Raw genomic sequence first — 18849 nt, forward strand, 5'->3', positions numbered from 1 at the left:
CATCGCACGGCGCCACAGAAAAACACCTCCATGTTGATAACCATTCCTAAGATTCAGGCGGTTTTCGATGGCTTTCAGTCGAGTATCCGAGAAATTGTTTAACAGCTGGGCATGTTAAAACTTGTCCTGTGAGACTTCCACATCCTATGTTCTATCCTATGTTGTCCTTTGACCTCCACATTAGAGATATTACAAGGACTGCTTTCTTCCACCTACGAAATATAGTGAAGATTCATCCCATCCTGTCTATGGCTGATACTGTGACCCTGATTCATGCGTTTGTCTCTTCTAGATTGGACTACTGCAATCTTCTATTTTCTGGTTTACCGCAGTCCAGCATTAGGTCTCCAATTGGTTCAAAACGCTGCTGCCAGACTTTTGACATGAAGCAGAAAGTTTGACCACATTACACCCCCTTTTTGACATCTCTTCACTGGCTTCCTGTCCCTGTGAGATCAGATTTTAAGGTTCTGATACTAACCTATAAAATTCTTCACGGACTGGCACCTCCATGCTGCAGCTGACCGAATTAAACCCTTTGTACTGGCCCAGGCTTTGCATTCTCAGGGTGCAGGGCTATTTTGTATTTCTTTCTCTTACTGTGCCCCTGTTCTGTGGAATTATGCTCATGTGTTAATAAAACAGTCAGATTCTGTAGAGACTTTCCAGTCCAGACTTAAGATGCACTTATTTTCCCTTTCGTATGGCCAGCATACTGGCATTGTATGTTTCTATGCTTTTTACTGTTTTTATTAATTTTATTAGGAAATAGAGCAGGCCTCAGTCTCAACTTTATCTAAATTCTGGGTCTTTTAGTGAAGCTTAGGGCTAGCAGCCTGCGATCACCTTAGAATTTCTACTGTTTTTTCTTGTTGCTTAATGCTGACAAATTTCACTGTAATTGTCTTTCTGATGCTTGATGTGCTTTTTTTTCTCCTCTCTGTTTGAGGTGCAGCTCCATCCAGAGATGGGTGTGGTGTCTGCTTCTGTAACCTTCCTGTCCTGCTCACAGGCAACATTTTCTGTATATTCGTTTTGCGAACTGTTTTATAAGTTGTGTCAGTAGCATGGCCCAAGCAGGACCTTGGATGTTTTTTATTTTTTTTGATGAGGGAAAGGTTGAATGTGATCTTTATGAAATCAATGAATTCACTGACAACAGGACTTGAGATACTGAGTTTCGAGAAGTCAGCGTCTCTTTGATGTCCATGGTTTTGTATCAAGACTCATCATTTTCCAGACATTCATGTCTTTAGGAGTGTGAGGAGGCTGGACAAAGGTTTTTGGTGATGTTGACATCTTTGCAACATGACAAAGGCCCAAGTCTTTAGTTTCCTGGAGTGTCATTTTTCAGTCAGTGTTGCATAAAGAATAAATAAATAAATAAAATAAAATGTAAAGTCACGTGTAAAAAATGTCTGAATATTTGCATAGTACAAAGAATCTGCTATTTATCAGTTTTCTGTATGACTGATTTACACACACCTGCAAATATTCTGCTTTGATGAATTACTGTAGATACATTTTAAACTACTCTGCTCATTCAGACAAAGTCTCATTTACATAAAGAATCACCCTAAATGATCAATTACAGGAACAAACATTCACTTCAAGGCTGCAAGAATTGTCACTACCTTCCCTCAGGCAACATAGATAAATCAAACACAAGAAAGAAAGAAAAAACTTTTTTGATGCAGAAATAGAAGTTTTGATCACTGAAAAGGCAGGGGAAAAAGTGTTACTTTTTGAAATCCTTAGCAATGGCTTAACAAGTAAGAGAACAAAAATGCTTTAGAACAGCTAACTTTTGTAAATTCTTTCTCATGCATGTGGTAAAACATCTACTCACTGAATCCAGGATTACTCACCTCCGGTAATAGACCCATCAGTATGTGCTACATGACCTGGTCTGACTTATATATTAGCAGTTGAAATAGGTTTGAAAAAGTATAATCCATTGTGCAGTGGAGCTCAGGTCCAAAAGAGTCAAATAATGTGGATGGGAACAGTGAATACCCTGTCTCTAATTTATCCCAATCTGACAAAATAACTTTGCTAATTTTGTATATGCAATAACTTAGCTTATCTTACTTTTATGTATAGTGGTTCTGTGGGATAGGTGGTGCACTATCAACTTAGAGATTTTGGTTCAATTACATGTATGTCCACTTTAGGGTAACTGCATGTGTGCTGAGACAAAACACTTTTTCTGCATTGTCTCAGTTCACCCTGTAAGCTTGGGACTCCGACGAGGGCGGTCGCATCTCCTCCACTCTCCCTTATCTCTGTTCTCTGCCTTTAACCTTCAAATCCCTACTTCACCAGACTGTGAATTCCTCAAATTATATTGGATTCTGGATCTATTGGACTACTACTGGATTAATCATGGAATTGATCAGCTGGTCTCTGAACGCTATTAACACCATTTTTCTACAAGAAGGTCAGGACCGGGGGATCCTACCTGCCCAGATGGAACGTATCCTCAACTCCTGGAGTTCCTGGCATGTGGCATGCTTGGCGCCTTTCTCCACACAAATTAAGCCACAAAAGAAACAAGCACCACTCTGTCAACATTATATGTCCAGTTTTCAGGGAAGCTATTGTTGTTGGTAGAGACAGACTATATCTTTTCACCCACTTTGCAAAATTTCAACAACACGGAATTCTGCTATTGTGCAAGACTCCCATATGTGTGCAGAGCTGTGCTCCAGGATCAGTATTGTTCACATTTCCATTTTTTTTTTACAAAAATTAGAACCCAACCCAGTCCCTTATTATTTCAGGTAAAATAATTTGCAAAGTTGCTAAACAGCTGATACTGGTTTCTAGCTTCTGGCCTTGTTCAAACCCCAGGAGCACTTCAAGAAATGGTGGTCAGATTCAGGAGTTAATAAAAACCTGAGTTTTCAACTGGAGACAGAGACGGTGCTCACTCCCAATTGAGAAATTCCTGTCATCTGGTGATTTCAGATAAGCGTGGAGACATCCCCCCTTGGGCCTCAACACTGCTTCGCAGAGGAAAACAAAACTGTTTTGCATATAATCACTCCAGTTTATTGATATGTGCTCATTTTAACTGATATGTGTGTAAATGTGACCTTTCTGTGATGGTCTAGTGGTTATGGTGTTGGGCTTGAGTCCAGAAGATCATGGGTTCAAATCCCTGCCTGACTGGAAAATCACTAAGGGCCCTTGGGCAAGGCCGTTAATCCCCTATTGCTCCCGGTGTGTAGTGAGCGCCTTGTATGGCAGCACCCTGACATCGGGGTGAATGTGAGGCATTATTGTAAAGCGCATTGAGCATCTGATACAGACGGAAAAGCGCTATATAAATGCAGTCCATCTAAAATGTTGAAGTAATCTGTTTATCCAAACGATGCGTCTGATAGTAATAATGTGTGTCCATTTGAATGTCTGAGAACAAATAGTTACCAAAATTGTTAATGTGTTTAAATAGTTGAATCCTTTCTGTCTGCCCTTTCTGAGCATGTGAAGTGTTCTGTGAGATTACACACCCTAAATGGGCGGAGTTTGGTGATGTCAGTCCCTATTTAAAAAGTTAGAACAGAGTTGCCGCTCTCTCTCCTCTGGCAACGCTCCTTCTTTTTCTTTTCTCTCTTCCTTGTTAAACGCTTAATTTTTATTCTTGGGCCAAGGCCCCATTGCTAAACTAAGCTAAAGCTACCACGTGGCATTCATTCTTTGTTCATTTTTGATCATTTTAACAAAGTTTTAACCTGACGCTTTAAGATGCATCAAGTCTTTTGAATTTTTAGGAGAACTTCCGAGCGGAACTTTTCAAATTAATGGCAAATTTACAGAAATGCAATTCTCCTTTTCTGTTGGCTATTTTGTTTTTGTTTTTTTCAACGCTTTTAAAGCTTTAACTTTTTTTCTAAATTCAGATTTTTAATCTGGCTCCAACAAACTTTTTAAAAGCTACCAGAAACCATTTTCAACAAACGCCTCCCGCCTCTGGGGTCAAGCCAGCTGACGACCCAGCTGATTTGAAACAGCTGATGACCTGACTGCAAGGACCCATCCTGTCAGCACCGTCAACCGACAAAGCCGTTGGGATCACCCAGGGAAACCGCTGAGTTAACCCCTCCAACCCAAATGACCTACAGACGTATGGACAAACGTGCCCATAAATGAACTTATTTAATCACTGTCCATAAAATGCCAGTAAAATGTTAATTTCTTGTATAAATTGTAAATAAACTGTAAATATTTCTGCTGTGGTTCATTTTGTGTTCAGAAGGAAACCCTTGGTCAACCGTATCGTGCAAATTCAGACTTCAGAGCAGAGACTGATCAATTTCAATTGAGACAGATTATTTAATTTGAGACTAATAAATTAATGAATGCTTAAATTAAAGTACCTATGCTATAAATAGGTGGTGCCCCGAGTAATAATTAAATAATAAGTATTAAACCCTAAACTGCCAGCGACTCCACATGGCAGTGTCTACATATTGCAGAGAAGGCACCTAGTGGTTTCACATACTCCTGTTTTCAGATGCTCTTTAGAGGTATCTAAGCATAAACCATGTGGTGTCAAAACAACTCTGATACGATGATGTCATAGATGAGCTTGCTGCTAACAAAATAAAGAGTCAAGCTGTAGCAGGTGGTATGAGGGTGAGGAGATGGTTTTTAGGTTTTGCAAGGTTTCTAATTTGTTCTATGTGCTGTTAACTGTTTCTAACAGAATCAGAAAAGTTTTATTGCCATATGAGTGAACAAGTTCACAACATTAGGAAATTGCTGTGGTACTTGGTGCTAACATAAAAGACAATAAATAAATAAATAAATAAAATAGAGCAGTAAAACAAATAATATATAAAAACTTTACACTATAACAGTGTTACAAAATGTACAGAATGTATATGAGCTAAGATAAATATATAAGATGTATATAATACATATACATATGCACACATATATACATACATATACAGTAGTGTTCAGAATAATAGTAGTGCTATGTGACTAAAAAGATTAATCCAGGTTTTGAGTATATTTCTTATTGTTACATGGGAAACAAGGTACCAGTAGATTCAGTAGATTCTCACAAATCCAACAAGACCAAGCATTCATGATATGCACACTCTTAAGGCTATGAAATTGGGCAATTAGTAAAAAATGTAGAAAAGTTGGTGTTCACAATAATAGTAGCATCTGCTGTTGATGCTACAAACTCAAACTATTATGTTCAAACTGCTTTTTTAGCAATCCTGTGAATCACTAAACTAGTATTTAGTTGTATAACCACAGTTTTTCATGATTTCTTCACATCTGCGTGGCATGGAGTCAACCAGCTTGTGGCACCTTTCAGCTGTTATTCCACTCCAAGATTCTTTAACAATATTCCACAATTCATACACATTTCTTGGTTTTGCTTCAGAAACAGCTTTTTGATGTCACCCCACAAGTTCTTAATTGGATTTAGGTCCGGGGATTGGGCAGGCCACTCCATAACATTAATTTTGTTGGTTTGGAACCAAGATTTTGCTCGTTTACTAGTGTGCTTGGGGTCATTGTCTTGTTGAAACACCCATTTCAAGGGCATGTCCTCTTCAGCATAAGGCAACATGACCTCTTCAAGTATTTTGACATATCCAAACTGATCCATGATACCTGCTATGCGATATATAGGCCCAACACCATAGTAGGAGAAACATGCCCATATCATGATGCTTGCACCATCATGCTTCACTGTCTTCACTGTGAACCGTGGCTTGAATTCAGAGTTTGGGGGTCATCTCACAAACTGTCTGCGGCCCTTGGACCCAAAAAGAACAATTTTACTCTCATCAGTCCACAAAATATTCCTCCATTTCTCTTTAGGCCAGTTGATGTGTTCTTTGGCAAATTGTAACCTCTTCTGCACATGTCTTTTATTTAACAGAGGGGCTTTGCGGGGGATTCTTGCAAATAAATTAGCTTCACACAGGCGTCTTCTAACTGTTACAGCACTTACAGGTAACTCCAGACTGTCTTTGATCATCCTAGAGCTGATCAATGGGTGAGCCTTTGCCATTCTGGTTATTCTTCTATCCATTTTGATGGTTGTTTTCCATTTTCTTCCACGCGTCTCTGTTTTTTTGTTGTTGTTGTTTTTTTGTCCATTTTAAAGCATTGGAGATCATTGTAGATGAACAGCCTATAATTTTTTGCACCTGTGTATAGGTTTTCCCCTCTCCAATCAACTTTTTAATCAAACTACGCTGTTCTTCTGAACAATGTCTTGAACATCCCATTTTCCTCAGGCTTTCAAAGAGAAAAGCATGTTCAACAGGTGCTGGCTTCATCCTTAAATAGGGGACACCTGATTCACACCTGTTTGTTCCACTAAATTGACAAACTCACTGACTGAATGCCACACTACTATTATTGTGAACACCCCCTTTTCTACTTTTTTTTTTTTTTTTAGTAATAGCCCAATTTCATAGCCTTAAGAGTGTGCATATCATGAATGCTTGGTCTTGTTGGATTTGTGAGAATCTACTGAATCTACTGGTACCTTGTTTCCCATGTAACAATAAGAAATATACTCAAAACCTGGATTAATCTTTTTAGTCACATAGCACTACTATTATTCTGAACACTACTATATATATCTTACCTGAAAATCTTACCTAGGATGCCAAATTGGATAAGGCTGGCAATGGAAAAACCCCTGGGCCCGGTTTCATAAAGCAGTCTAATCTTTTAATCCATTAAACTTACTTAGTGGACTAGAGTTAGTCACCCAACATTATCCATCTAATCACCATTTTACATCAATTCCTAAACCTGTAGATTAGCCATCTTACGTTAGTTGACAGTTTCACAGGGATAGTGGTCTCGCGAGCACCGTTGCCAAGAAACACTTCCAATGCATGAAAGTTTTGTGTACTTCCAGGATGGTCATTGTCATGAAATATCCATCCTTTGTTTCATTAACTGGCTTTATTAACATTTACAGACACATGCGAACTGCAGAACAATGTGCTTAGGTCTTAGCCAAGCAGTTCTTCTCCACTTCCGTCAAGCCTTTTTGTGCACACAACGCTGCTCACTGTAACAGCGACACCCGATGGCTAATTTGAGAACTCTCACAAACATTATCAGTTGTCTGCTACAACCATGGTCAAAAGTGGAGGAAGCTCTGCTTTTGGAGGAATACGAGCGATGTAGGGGTGCTCTTGATTGTTCCATTAAGTGGTGGTACATGATAGCCACCATTTTTGATGACAGTGAAGTAAAATAAGCTTAGCCTCCTCTGTACCAGGCTAAAACTTTAGTTGGGTAACTCGAAACTTTAGCTGACTTAGCACCTTGTGCAACAACTAACGTCAAAAGATTACACAATTAAGTGAGTTCAGATGACTAAACAAGACTAGACTGCTTTATGAAACCAGGCCCTGATGAATTGATGGCATGTACACCAATGTTACGGACTGCGCAGAAATGCAACTGATTATCAAATTACGTCAAATGTCATGATGGGAAGGGGATTGAACATCTTGAAGATCAGGCTACAGTGAAAATAAGACCAAGGTACAATGAAGGAATATGCCAAATATTCATGGATATCTTCCCTAACCCTTTAGAATTTTCCAAGGGAAGAATGAGGTTGTAAATCTTGAGCTTCCGAGATGCTTATCTCTGAACGTGAGAATGGAGGTTTAAGCCGTTGCAAGATAAGAAAGTGGTGAGAACACGAAATTACAGTACACAAATTGCTGCTAATAAATTTTGAGATTTTTGAGCCCCTGCTGTTTTGTTTTCATTTCGAAGAATAATTTGCATTTGCGTCGTAAAATTTCCATTTGGTTTAATTGACTGAGTAAATTGATGGCCTTTTTTGACTGGGAGTAATACAATGTTGTAAATTCTTTTGCAGCACTTTGTTCTGAACCTGCCAAAGAACTATCATGAAACGCCCATGAGATGACTGTCATAACTTACCCCTGATTAGGTCCCCACTCACTGCGGATGCAGAGATGCTTATGGACTGGATCTTTCATGTACCCATCAAGGCAAAGGCATTCCCCTGTAGGGAGAAAGGTGGTGGTTTATAAGATTAATCAATCATGTGATCATTAAAACCAAATCCTTTTAAAGTTCATTTATTGTAATCAGGACAGAATGGAACACTGTTGTTACACTTTGACTTTTTTATCCCCAGAATAGCAGTGGAGGGTGTTGAGAGTCCATTAACAAAAAAATCATGTCCAGGGGAAAAAAAAAACAAACTCAGTTTCATTGTCTTGATTTGTTCAGCAGAGGGCACTGTGAGTCCATAACATAAATTCTCATGTGACCCACACATCCAAAAAAGTCCTCATTTTAAGCAGGAACAGCACTGCAACAATTTAAAAGATCATGTGCGAACAAAAATGCCAACTTACGGGAGAAAAAGTAAAAAATGTGAAGACAAGAAATACCACAAAAGAATAACACTGAAGGCAATAAAACCTCCCGGGTCTATCGGCTTAACATGCAAGCCACTTGGGGTCAGAGCTCAAAAAGCCAAAGCCCACAAAACAGTAACGCTTGCCCTCAAAAGACACACTGGCTGAAAACAAAAGCGGGAAAAATGTCACCAAGGAAAGGCATGAGGAAAAGTAAACTTCTACAAACTGCCAGGACATTCTCATACGAGTGGGTCAGACACTGCAGCATTGATGACTTTTCAGGTTGGAGTGACAGGATGCTGCAGCACAAGAAGGGCAGATGTCAATGAATGTCAAAAGTATTGAGGCATGAGGTCGCTAATCAACATCGAGCCTGAGGAGCAGTTACTGGAGTAAACAAAAAGGCACAGCTACTCACACAGCGCGCAACAGCACGGGTCAAACCGTGACACACAGAAACCTATAACTGTGACACAGTTGTCAAGGCTGTATGTGTGGCTTTCCTCATGAGTCATCTTCCTGCACGGCCCCTCAATTTTGAGAAAGTGCCTCTTCTTGACAAACAATACCTTACTGTTTGTATTTCTAAGAGACTGAGGTAAATGAAGCCCAAAACATATTCAGTGACTTGGAAATGTTCATGTGTCCATTCTCTGACTTGTCTAAAGGCAGCTAGCTGTAAAATTGATGCTACTTTAGTGTGTGTATACGGATGCTTGCCATTGCTTTGTCTTTATATTTTATTTCTCACGCTGTAGATAATATGCATATCTCATGGACATGAATGAGCGAAGCTCGTCAGCATCTCACCATGTCATTTAGGTCCTTCAGACTTTATTTTGAGTAAATGCTTCAGCAGAGCATTAGCACAGTAAAAACCTTTCAGCTTCTGGGGAGCTATGCCCCTCCAGACCCCCCACCTTTTTAAACATTTTTCTTTTTGGCTTTTCAGCTGACCCCCCCAATTGCAGCCCTCTTACCCCCTGCCACTTTAAGCTTTTTTTTTTTATATATAGATGTAAATTAATATTCAAAGTTTTCAGCTAGTTGACAGTAGGGCTGTAAAATATGGCCAAATTATCATATCTCAATATTGTCATAGAAATTGTCATGTAAATGTCATGTATATACATGCTGTCCATATTCTTGAGCTGCTTAGGTGGGTAGGGAGAGTTCCCATGGGATTAATAAAGCTTTACAACCTACCATCCCTGGTTCTCAAGACCAGGCACCTAAGTGGCTCTACTCTCTCTCTTTTTAACTCTTTTTTTTAAAGATATTTAGGTGTACCTTAGTAAACACTAGTAGAGTTCCAACTTAGATTTGGAAAGTATAATAGAAGATATACCTTACTGAATTTTCATATCAAAATGATATACGAGGTCTATTAGAAAAGTATCCGACCTTATTATTTTTTCAAAAACCATATGGATTTGAATCACGTGTGATTACATCAGACATGCTTGAACCCTCGTGGGCATGCGAGTTTTTTCACGCCTGTCGGTTACGTCATTCGCCTGTGGGCAGTCTTTGAGTGAGGAGTCGTCCACCCGCTCGTCGATTTTTTTCATTGTTTAGGAATGGCTCAGAGACTGTTGCTTTGTTTGATAAAAATTTTTTCAAAACTGTAAGGCACAACTGAGTGGACACCATTCAATAAATTCAGCTGGTTTTCGGTAAAAATTTTAACGGCTGATGAGAGATTTTGTTCTGGTAGTGTCGCTTTAAGGACGGTCCACGGCGCCTGACGGCGATCTGCGCTTCGAGGCGGCAGCGTCTCGCCGTTTCAAGTTGAAAACTTCCACATTTCAGGCTCTGTTGACGCAGTAAGTCGTCAGAGAACAGAGAACTTTCAGAAGAAGTCGGCGTGAGGAGTTTATTTGGACATTCCATTGTTAACGGTCATTTTGTAATGAAAGAACGTGCGGGCAGAGTCGCATGTCGGGCTGGACCCGACCGCGGGGGGTCGCGGCAGGAAAAACACCTCCGTTGGAAATCTTAACGGGCAAGTTGGAACATGCCCAAGCTGTTAAACAATTTCTCAGTTACTCACTTGTTGAAAGCCATTAAAAGCCGCCTGAATTCTACAAATGGTTTTCAACACGGAGGTGTTTTTCCTGTCGCGGCGCACACAGATTTGCCGAGTCGTCACGGAAACGACTCGGCGAATTTGCGCGTACGTCTTTCATTAAAAAAATGTCCTTAAACAGTGGAATGTCCGCATAAATTCCTCATGCCGGCCTCTTCTGAATCTTCTCTGTTCTCTCACGATGTCCAGGGTGAATTAAGCCTTAAATTAGAATGTTTTAAGCTCGAAACAGGCCGACGACAGCGCCTGGAAGCGCTGCAGGACGTCCCGCTCCGTGGGAAGTCCTTACACCGACAGAAACACCCCATAATCTCTCATCAGCCGTTAAACTTAAAACCATCTTAATTTCTCGAATAGTGTCCACTCGGATATTCCTCACAGGTCCAGAAAAAATTTTGATAAAGCAACGCGCGCCGTCTCGAGCAGCGTGTGAAACAAAGGAATTCAGCCGAGAGGGCGGGACCACATCTCACTCAAGGCCTGCCCACAGGGAAATGACGTCACCGACACGCGTGAAAAAACTCACGCATGCGCACGAGGGTTCAAGCATGATTGGTGTAATCGCATGTCATTCAAATCCATATAGTTAAAAAAAAAATAAAAGGGTCGGTTTATTATCTAAGAGACCTCGTATGATATGACTATGATTTGACACAAAGTGCAGCAACAGTGAAAATGAAACATTCTTAAACAAACAGTAATAATACCACACTCATTTTGCACTCATCATAAGGTTGGGATACTGTGCCCTACAAAAGTATTGGAACAATTGGAATTTCACACATTTTAACTTGTTTATCCCATTTTAAATACAAGAAAAACAAAAAATAAAGAATAAAAAATTCTAAAAATATCTTCATCAAACTCAAACTGAAAGCAAATCTCTAAAACTTGATAAAACCTGTAAATAATAATCAGTTTTATTGCCAGTTTTCTTTAGACAAGTCAGGAGATGGAAACATGATAAGTGATAAAAATGATAAATGATAAGAATGGTGACAAAGGTCAGTTTCAGTTTGTACAGGGGTCAAAAGTTAAAGTTGCTCCATTAATTTTGCTCCAGCTGTATTTGTGCTGAATTCGATGCTTGTATCACCATTTGAAGGATTGTTTCAGTTATTTGCTGCACGAATAAGCCAACACAAATCAGCTGTTTTCTGTTAGTTTAAACATGTTTGCACTGTTAAACAGCGAACAGACAGACATGGCAACCTCATTAAAGGAGAAATGCTGCTTTTAACAACCTGGACCTCATTTCTGGCATAAAATGCAGTCGTTTACTCACCAATATCAGTTTGGTGTGATTAGAAGTCCATAGTTCAGCACAAACTACTGGACAGGAGGAACCTAGCAGTTAATGTGACTCACTGATTTGAAAATGCAGGTCTTTCAACGAGACGTGTGGTGCCGTGACATGTCAATCATCTGTGTCAATCAGATTTCAGAGGAGTCCAGTGAAACCCTGGCCTCCACTCTAGCTCCACCCATGCCAGGAAGTGTTCAACATTTCCTATTTCACTGTGACTGAGAATTCGGCACTTCCTGTTTGAGTGTGAGCTTGCCACTGAGTTCCTGCGAGATTCCATGGGATCTCATCTGTCAGTCCCGCGAGATTCCATGGGATTTCGTCTGTCAATCCAGGAAGTGTTTGACATTTGAACATTTCCTGTTTTACTGTGGACTTGAATTTTGGCACTTTCTGTTTAGGACGCCCTGTACCATGAGTGAGCTTCGCACATATATTCACTGAGTGTAAACAGAATCATTTTAGAAACTTTAATATAAGCAAGTTAGAACTGTTTTTTATAGCATTATAAAATCAGACACCTGCGAAATAACAACTCAAGGGTTCACAAATGCCAGAGCACCACTGTACATGAAGCATTAAAAAAAAAAAAAAAAACTTTTTTGTACATCTCTAAAACAAAGAAGATGCATAATTTGGTCTTGGAGAGGTTTGGTCAAGTCAAACGTCAAGCTCAAGGAAAACCTGATCTGAAAAAAAGCAGCTCAACAATTAAGAAGACAACAGTGCACAGGGAAAGTATTCACAACACACATCGTGTTACATTACAGCCAAAATAGAGTAAATTCATGTTTTCCCTCAAAATTCTACAGCCCCAATTCCAATGAAGTTGGGACGTTGTGCAAAATGTAAATAAAAACAGAATACAATGATTTGCAAATCCTCTTCAACCTATATTCAACTGAATACACCACAAAGACAAGGTCAGAAGATTCAGAGAATCTGGAGAACTTTCTACACATAAGTGGCAAGGCCGAAAACCAACATTGAATGCCCGTGACCTTCAATCCCTCAGGCGGTACTGCATTAAAACCCGACATCATTGTGTAAAGCATCTTACTGTGTGGGCTCAGGAACACTTCAGAAATCCATTGTCAGTTAACACAGTTCGTCACTACATCTCCAAATTAAAACTCTACCATACAAAGCGAAAGCCATACATCAACAACATCCAGAAATGCTGCCGCCTTCTCTGGGCCTGAGCTCATTTGAAATGGACAAAGTGGAAAGTGTGCTGTGGTCTGATGAGTCCACATTTCAAATTGTTTTTAGAAATCATGGACGTAGTGTCCTCCGGACAAAAGAGGAAAAAGACCATCCAGATTGTTACCAGTGCAAAGTTCAAAAGCCAGCATCTGTGATAGTATGGGGGTGTGTTAGTGGCCATGGCATGGGCAACTTACACATCTGTGATGGCACCATCAATGCTGAAAGGTACATCCAGGTTTTGGAGCAACACATGCCACCATTCAAACAACATCTTTTTCAGGGACGTCCCTGCTTATTTCAGCAAGACAATGCCAAGCCACATTCTGCACGTGTTACAACAGCGTGGCTTCATAGTAAAAGAGTGCAGGTACTAGACTGGCCTGTCTGCAGACCAGACCTGTCGCCCATTGAAAATGTGTGGCACATTATGAAGCACAAAATATGACAACGGAGACCCCGGACTGTTGAACAACTGAAGTCGTACATCAAGCAAGAATGGGAAAGAATTCCACCTACAAAGCTTCAGCAATTAGTGTCCTCAGTTCCCAAACACTTATTGAGTGTTGTTAGAAGGAAAGGTTATGTAACACAGTGGTAAACATACCACTGTCCCAGCTTTTTTGAAATGTGTTGCAGGCATCCATTTTAAAAAGAGCAAATATTTGCACAAAAACAATAAAGTTTATCCGTTTGAACATTAAATATCTTGTCTTTGTGGTGTATTCAATTGAATATAGGTTGAAGAGGATTTGAAAATCATTGTATTCTGTTTTTATTTACATTTTTCACAACATCCCAACTTCATTGGAATTGCAGTTGTACACACAACACCCCACAATGACAGCATGAAAAAGTTATTTATTTATTTTTTACAAATAAATAAATAAATATATATATATATAATTATTCATGGACTGGCACCTCCCTACCTAGCTGACCTAATTAAACCTTACATACCAGCCCAGGCTTTACGTTCTCAGGGTGCAGGACTTCTTTGTGTCCCTAAGGTGAATAAGAAGTCTGCGGGTCACAGCTTTCTCTTATTGTGCCCCTGTTCTGTGGAATGATCTCCCTGCGTCAATAAAACAGTCAGATTCTGTGGAGATTTTCAAGTCCAGACTTAAGACGCACTTATTTTCCCTTTCATATGGCTAGCATACTGGTACAGTTTTGTTTTACACTTTTACTCTTTTAATTCATTTATTAGTAATTGGAGCGGGCTGCGGCCTCAACTTTACCTAAATTCTGGGTCTTTTAGTGAAGTTTAGGGCTAGTGGCCGGCGATCACCTTAGTATTTCTCTGTTTTTCTTGTTGTTTAATGCTGGGAAATTATACAGAGATGGGAGTTGTATTCGTGTTGGCGATCCTCCTGTCCTGTGCGCCAACAGCATTTCTTGTATATTTGTCCGTGAATTGTTCTGTGAATTGTTCTGTAATTTATGTTTGTAGCATGGCCCAAGCAGAGGGTCACCTCTTTGAGTCTGGTCTGCTTGAGGTTTCTTCCTCAGAGGGAGTTTTTCCTTAACACTGTTGCTCTGGGGGTTGGTACGGTTAGACCTTACCTGTGTGAAGCGCTTTGAGGCAACTCTGTTGTGATTTGGCGCTATATAAATGAAAATAAATTGAAAATTGAAATATATATATATTTCAATTTTCAATTTATTTTCATTTATATAGAAAAACTCCCTCTGAGGAAGAAACCTCATGCAGACCAGACTCAAAGACGTGACCCTCTGCTTGGGCCATGCTACAAACATAAATTACAGAACAATTATTTATATATATATTATTATATATATTACAATTATATATATTACAATTACACTATATACAATTTATATATATATATATATATATATATATATATATATATATATATATATATATATATATATATATATATATATATATATATATAATTGTTCTGTAATTTATGTTTGTAGCATGTACAAAAAAAGTACAAAAGTATTCAAATCCTTTGCTCAATACTTTGTTGATGCAACTTTAGCAGAAATTGCAGCCTCAAGTCTTCTTGAATATGATGCCACAAGCTTGGTGCACCTGTCTTTGGGCAGTTTTGCCCATTCCTCTTTGCAGCACGTATCAAGCTCCATCAGGTTGGATGGGGAGCATTGGTGCACAGCCATTTTCAGATCTCTCCAGCGATTGTTGTGAAAGTGTCGTGACACGGACCCACAACAGGGGGTGTTAATGAACGGACAATGGATAAGCCAAAAGTAACAATTTAATGTTGTGAATCGCACAACGACATACAGACAATAACAATATGGTGGACTGTCAATTATACACAAAGAGACGTGTGGGCAGGCTCGACGATAGAAGACGCCTGGCGAGAGAAGAGCCGGATCCCACACAGCTTCCACCACCAACGGAGCTGAAGAACACCGGAGCTGCCAAGCCCTGCACCCCAGGTGGCCGCTGTCTTCAGCAGTCAGACCCGGTACTGCTGGCAGAGAACAGAGACAGTCCTGATGAGTGTGAGTTCGCACACTCAGTAATCCCACAGTCTGTATACAGTTAGGAGGGAAAACCTCCACCTCCAATCACACACTCGTGCAGCTCCTGTCTAACCACTTATCTGGTTGGGGTGTGAAGCGAAGCCGTCGCTGATCACACCAAACGCCAATCCCACCAAACGCCAATCCCACAGATAAGGCAACACCCACAGGAAAATGGCTGCAAAGAAGTTCAGACTATTAGTCAGTGTTAAGTACAGCAGAGAATGTTACGTGAATGGTAGCTGATTTCTCGGCGAGGAGGTGGAGTTGCAGTCCGGCCTTTATGGTGATGGTGATGAGATGAATGAGTGACAGCTGGTGCTGATGATGAGTGACAGCTGTCACTCCCAGTGGCTCCGGCGCCCTCTCGTGCTTGAAGCCCGCACTCCAAGCAGGGCGCCATCTGGTGGTGGTGGGCCAGCAGTACCTCCTCTTCAGCGGCCCACACAACAGGACCTCCCCCTCAACGGGCGCCTCCTGGCGCCCGACCAGGCTTGTCCGGGTGCCGGGCATAGAAATCGGCCAGGAGGGCCGGGTCCAGGATGAAGCTTCTCTTCACCCAGGAGCGTTCTTCGGGTCCATATCCTTCCCAGTCCACCAAATACTGGAACCCCCGGCCCTTTTGACGAACGTCCAGGAGTCGGCGCACAGTCCAAGCCGGCTCCCCATCGATGATCCGGGCAGGCAGCGGCGCCGGTCCAGGGGCACAGAGGGGAGAGGTGTGGCAGGGTTTGAGTTTGGAGACGTGGAATACCGGATGTATCCGCAGTGAAGCTGAAGCTGCCAGCTTCACTGCGGCTGGACTGAGGACCTTCACGATGGTGAAGGGTCCTATAAATCTGTCCTTAAGCTTCTGGGATTCCGTTTGTAGAGGTATGTCCTTTGTGGATAACCAGACCGCCTGCCCGTGCTGGTATGCAGGGGCCGGGGAACGCCGGCGGTCTGCATGGGCCTTAGCCCTCATCCGGGCTCTGAGCAGGGCAGAGCGGGCAGTATGCCACACCCGACTGCACTTCCTCAGATGGGCCTGGACTGAGGGCACCCCGACCTCTCCCTCCACTAGCGGAAACAATGGGGGCTGGTACCCCAAACACACCTCAAATGGGGAGAGGCCGGTGGCAGATGAAACTTGGCTATTATGAGCGTACTCAATCCAGGCCAGATGGTTACTGCAGGCCGTCGGGTGCGCAGAGGTCACGCAGCGGAGGGCCTGCTCCAGTTCCTGGTTCGTCCACTCTGCCTGCCCGTTCGTCTGGGGGTGGTACCCAGACGAGAGACTGACGATGGCCCCCAGTTCCCTGCAGAAACTCCTCCAGACCTGGGAGGAGAACTGAGGACCACGATCCGAGACAATGTCCGATGGAATCCCATGCAGACGCACGACATGGTGGACCAGGAGGTCTGCAGTCTCCTGGGCCGTCGGGAGCTTCGGGAGGGCCACGAAGTGGGCCGCCTTGGAGAAACGGTCCACTATCATGAGGATGGCAGTCATGCCCTGGGACGGCGAGAGGCCCGTGACAAAGTCCAGGCCGATGTGAGACCAGGGGCGATGAGGCACGTGCAGATGCTGGAGGAGGCCTTGGGCCTTGTGGTGGTCGGCTTTGCCCCTGGCACAGGTGGTGCAGGCCTGGACATACTCCCGGGCGTCGGCTTCCATAGACGCCCACCAGAAGCGCTGCCGGACCACTGCCACGGTCCTTTGCACCCCTGGATGACAGGAGAGCTTGGAACCGTGACAGAAGTCAAGGACCGCAGCCCTGGCCTCTGGTGGGACGTACAATTTGTTCTTCGGACCTGTGCCCGGGTCCGGGCTCCGTGTCAGGGCCTCCCGGACGGTCTTCTCCACGTCCCAGGTAAGGGTGGCCACGACAGTGGACTCGGGGATGATGGTTTCAGGGGGGTCTGACAGCTCGGTCTTGACCTCCTCTTCATGCACCCGGGACAGGGTGTCAGATCGTTGGTTTTTGTCCCGGGGCGGTAGGTGATCCGGAAGTCAAAACGCCCGAAGAACAGCAACCAGCGGGCTTGCCTGGGGTTCAGACGCCTGGCGGTCCGAATGTACTCCAGGTTCCGATGGTCCGTGAAAACTGTAAATGGTACCGATGCTCCCTCCAACAGATGTCTCCACTCCTCAAGAGCCTCCTTCACCGCAAGAAGTTCCCGATTGCCGACGTCATAGTTCCTTTCAGCCGGGGTCAACCTGCGGGAAAAGTAGGCACATGGATGGAGAACCTTGTCGGACTCCCCGCTCTGGGATAGCACGGCTCCTATCCCTGAGTCAGAGGCATCCACTTCAACTACGAACTGGTGATTAGGATCGGGCTGCACCAGAACTGGTGCAGTCGAGAACCGGCATTTCAACTCCCTAAATGCGGCTTCGCACCGATCCGACCAGGTGAAGGGGACTTTTGTGGAGGTCAGGGCTGTCAGGGGGCTAAGTACCTGACTGTAGCCCTTGATGAACCTCCGGTAGAAATTTGCAAAACCAAGGAACTGTTGCAGTTTCCTACGGTTTGTTGGTTGGGGCCAATCTCTCACCGCTGCAACCTTGGCCGGATCAGGGGCGACGGAGTTGGAGGAGATTATGAACCCCAGGAAGGACAAAGAAGTGCGGTGGAACTCGCACTTCTCGCCCTTCACAAACAGCCGGTTCTCCAACAACCGCTGTAGGACCTGACGTACATGCTTGACATGGGTCTCAGGATGAGTATATCGTCTAGATATACGAAGGCAAACCGATGCAGGAAGTCCCGCAAGACGTCATTAACCAACGCTTGGAACGTCGCGGGCGCATTGGTGAGGCCGAACGGTATGACCAGGTACTCAAAGTGACCTAACGGGGTGTTAAATGCCGTCTTCCACTCATCTCCCTCCCGGATCCGAACCAGGTGATAAGCATTCCTAAGGTCCAATTTCGTGAATATTTGGGCTCCATGCAGGGGCGTGAACACTGAATCCAACAGGGGTAACGGGTATCGGTTGAGAACCGTGATCTCGTTCAGCCCTCTGTAATCAATGCATGGACGGAGTCCGCCGTCCTTCTTGCCCACAAAAAAGAAACCAGCACCCATCGGGGAGGTGGAGTTCCGGATCAACCCGGCAGCTAACGAGTCCCGGATGTAGGTCTCCATTGATTCGCGTTCCGGACGTGAGAGGTTGTACAGCCTGCTGGACGGGTACTCAGCGCCCGGTATCAAATCAATGGCACAATCGTACGGATGGTGTGGGGGCAGCGTGAGTGCCAGATCCTTGTTGAAGACGTCAGCAAGGTCATGGTACTCGGCTGGCACCGCCGCCAGATTGGGGGGGACTAAAACCTC

At 43.0% G+C, this 18849-nt stretch overlaps 1 protein-coding gene across 1 annotated transcript in view; it reads right to left on the reverse strand.

Annotated features, from left to right (window-relative positions):
- Positions 1-18849, reverse strand: part of astn1 (astrotactin 1) — a 1400536-nt gene that overhangs the window by 841758 nt on the left and 539929 nt on the right. Inside the window, exon 9 of the mRNA XM_034183391.1 lies at positions 7957-8041. Within this exon, the coding sequence (XP_034039282.1) occupies positions 7957-8041 (85 nt within the window). The remainder of the gene's footprint in view (positions 1-7956; positions 8042-18849) is intronic.

The sequence above is a fragment of the Thalassophryne amazonica genome, chromosome 12 (genome assembly GCF_902500255.1).
Source record: "Thalassophryne amazonica chromosome 12, fThaAma1.1, whole genome shotgun sequence".
In the NCBI taxonomy this organism is placed as follows: Eukaryota; Metazoa; Chordata; class Actinopteri; order Batrachoidiformes; family Batrachoididae; genus Thalassophryne; species Thalassophryne amazonica.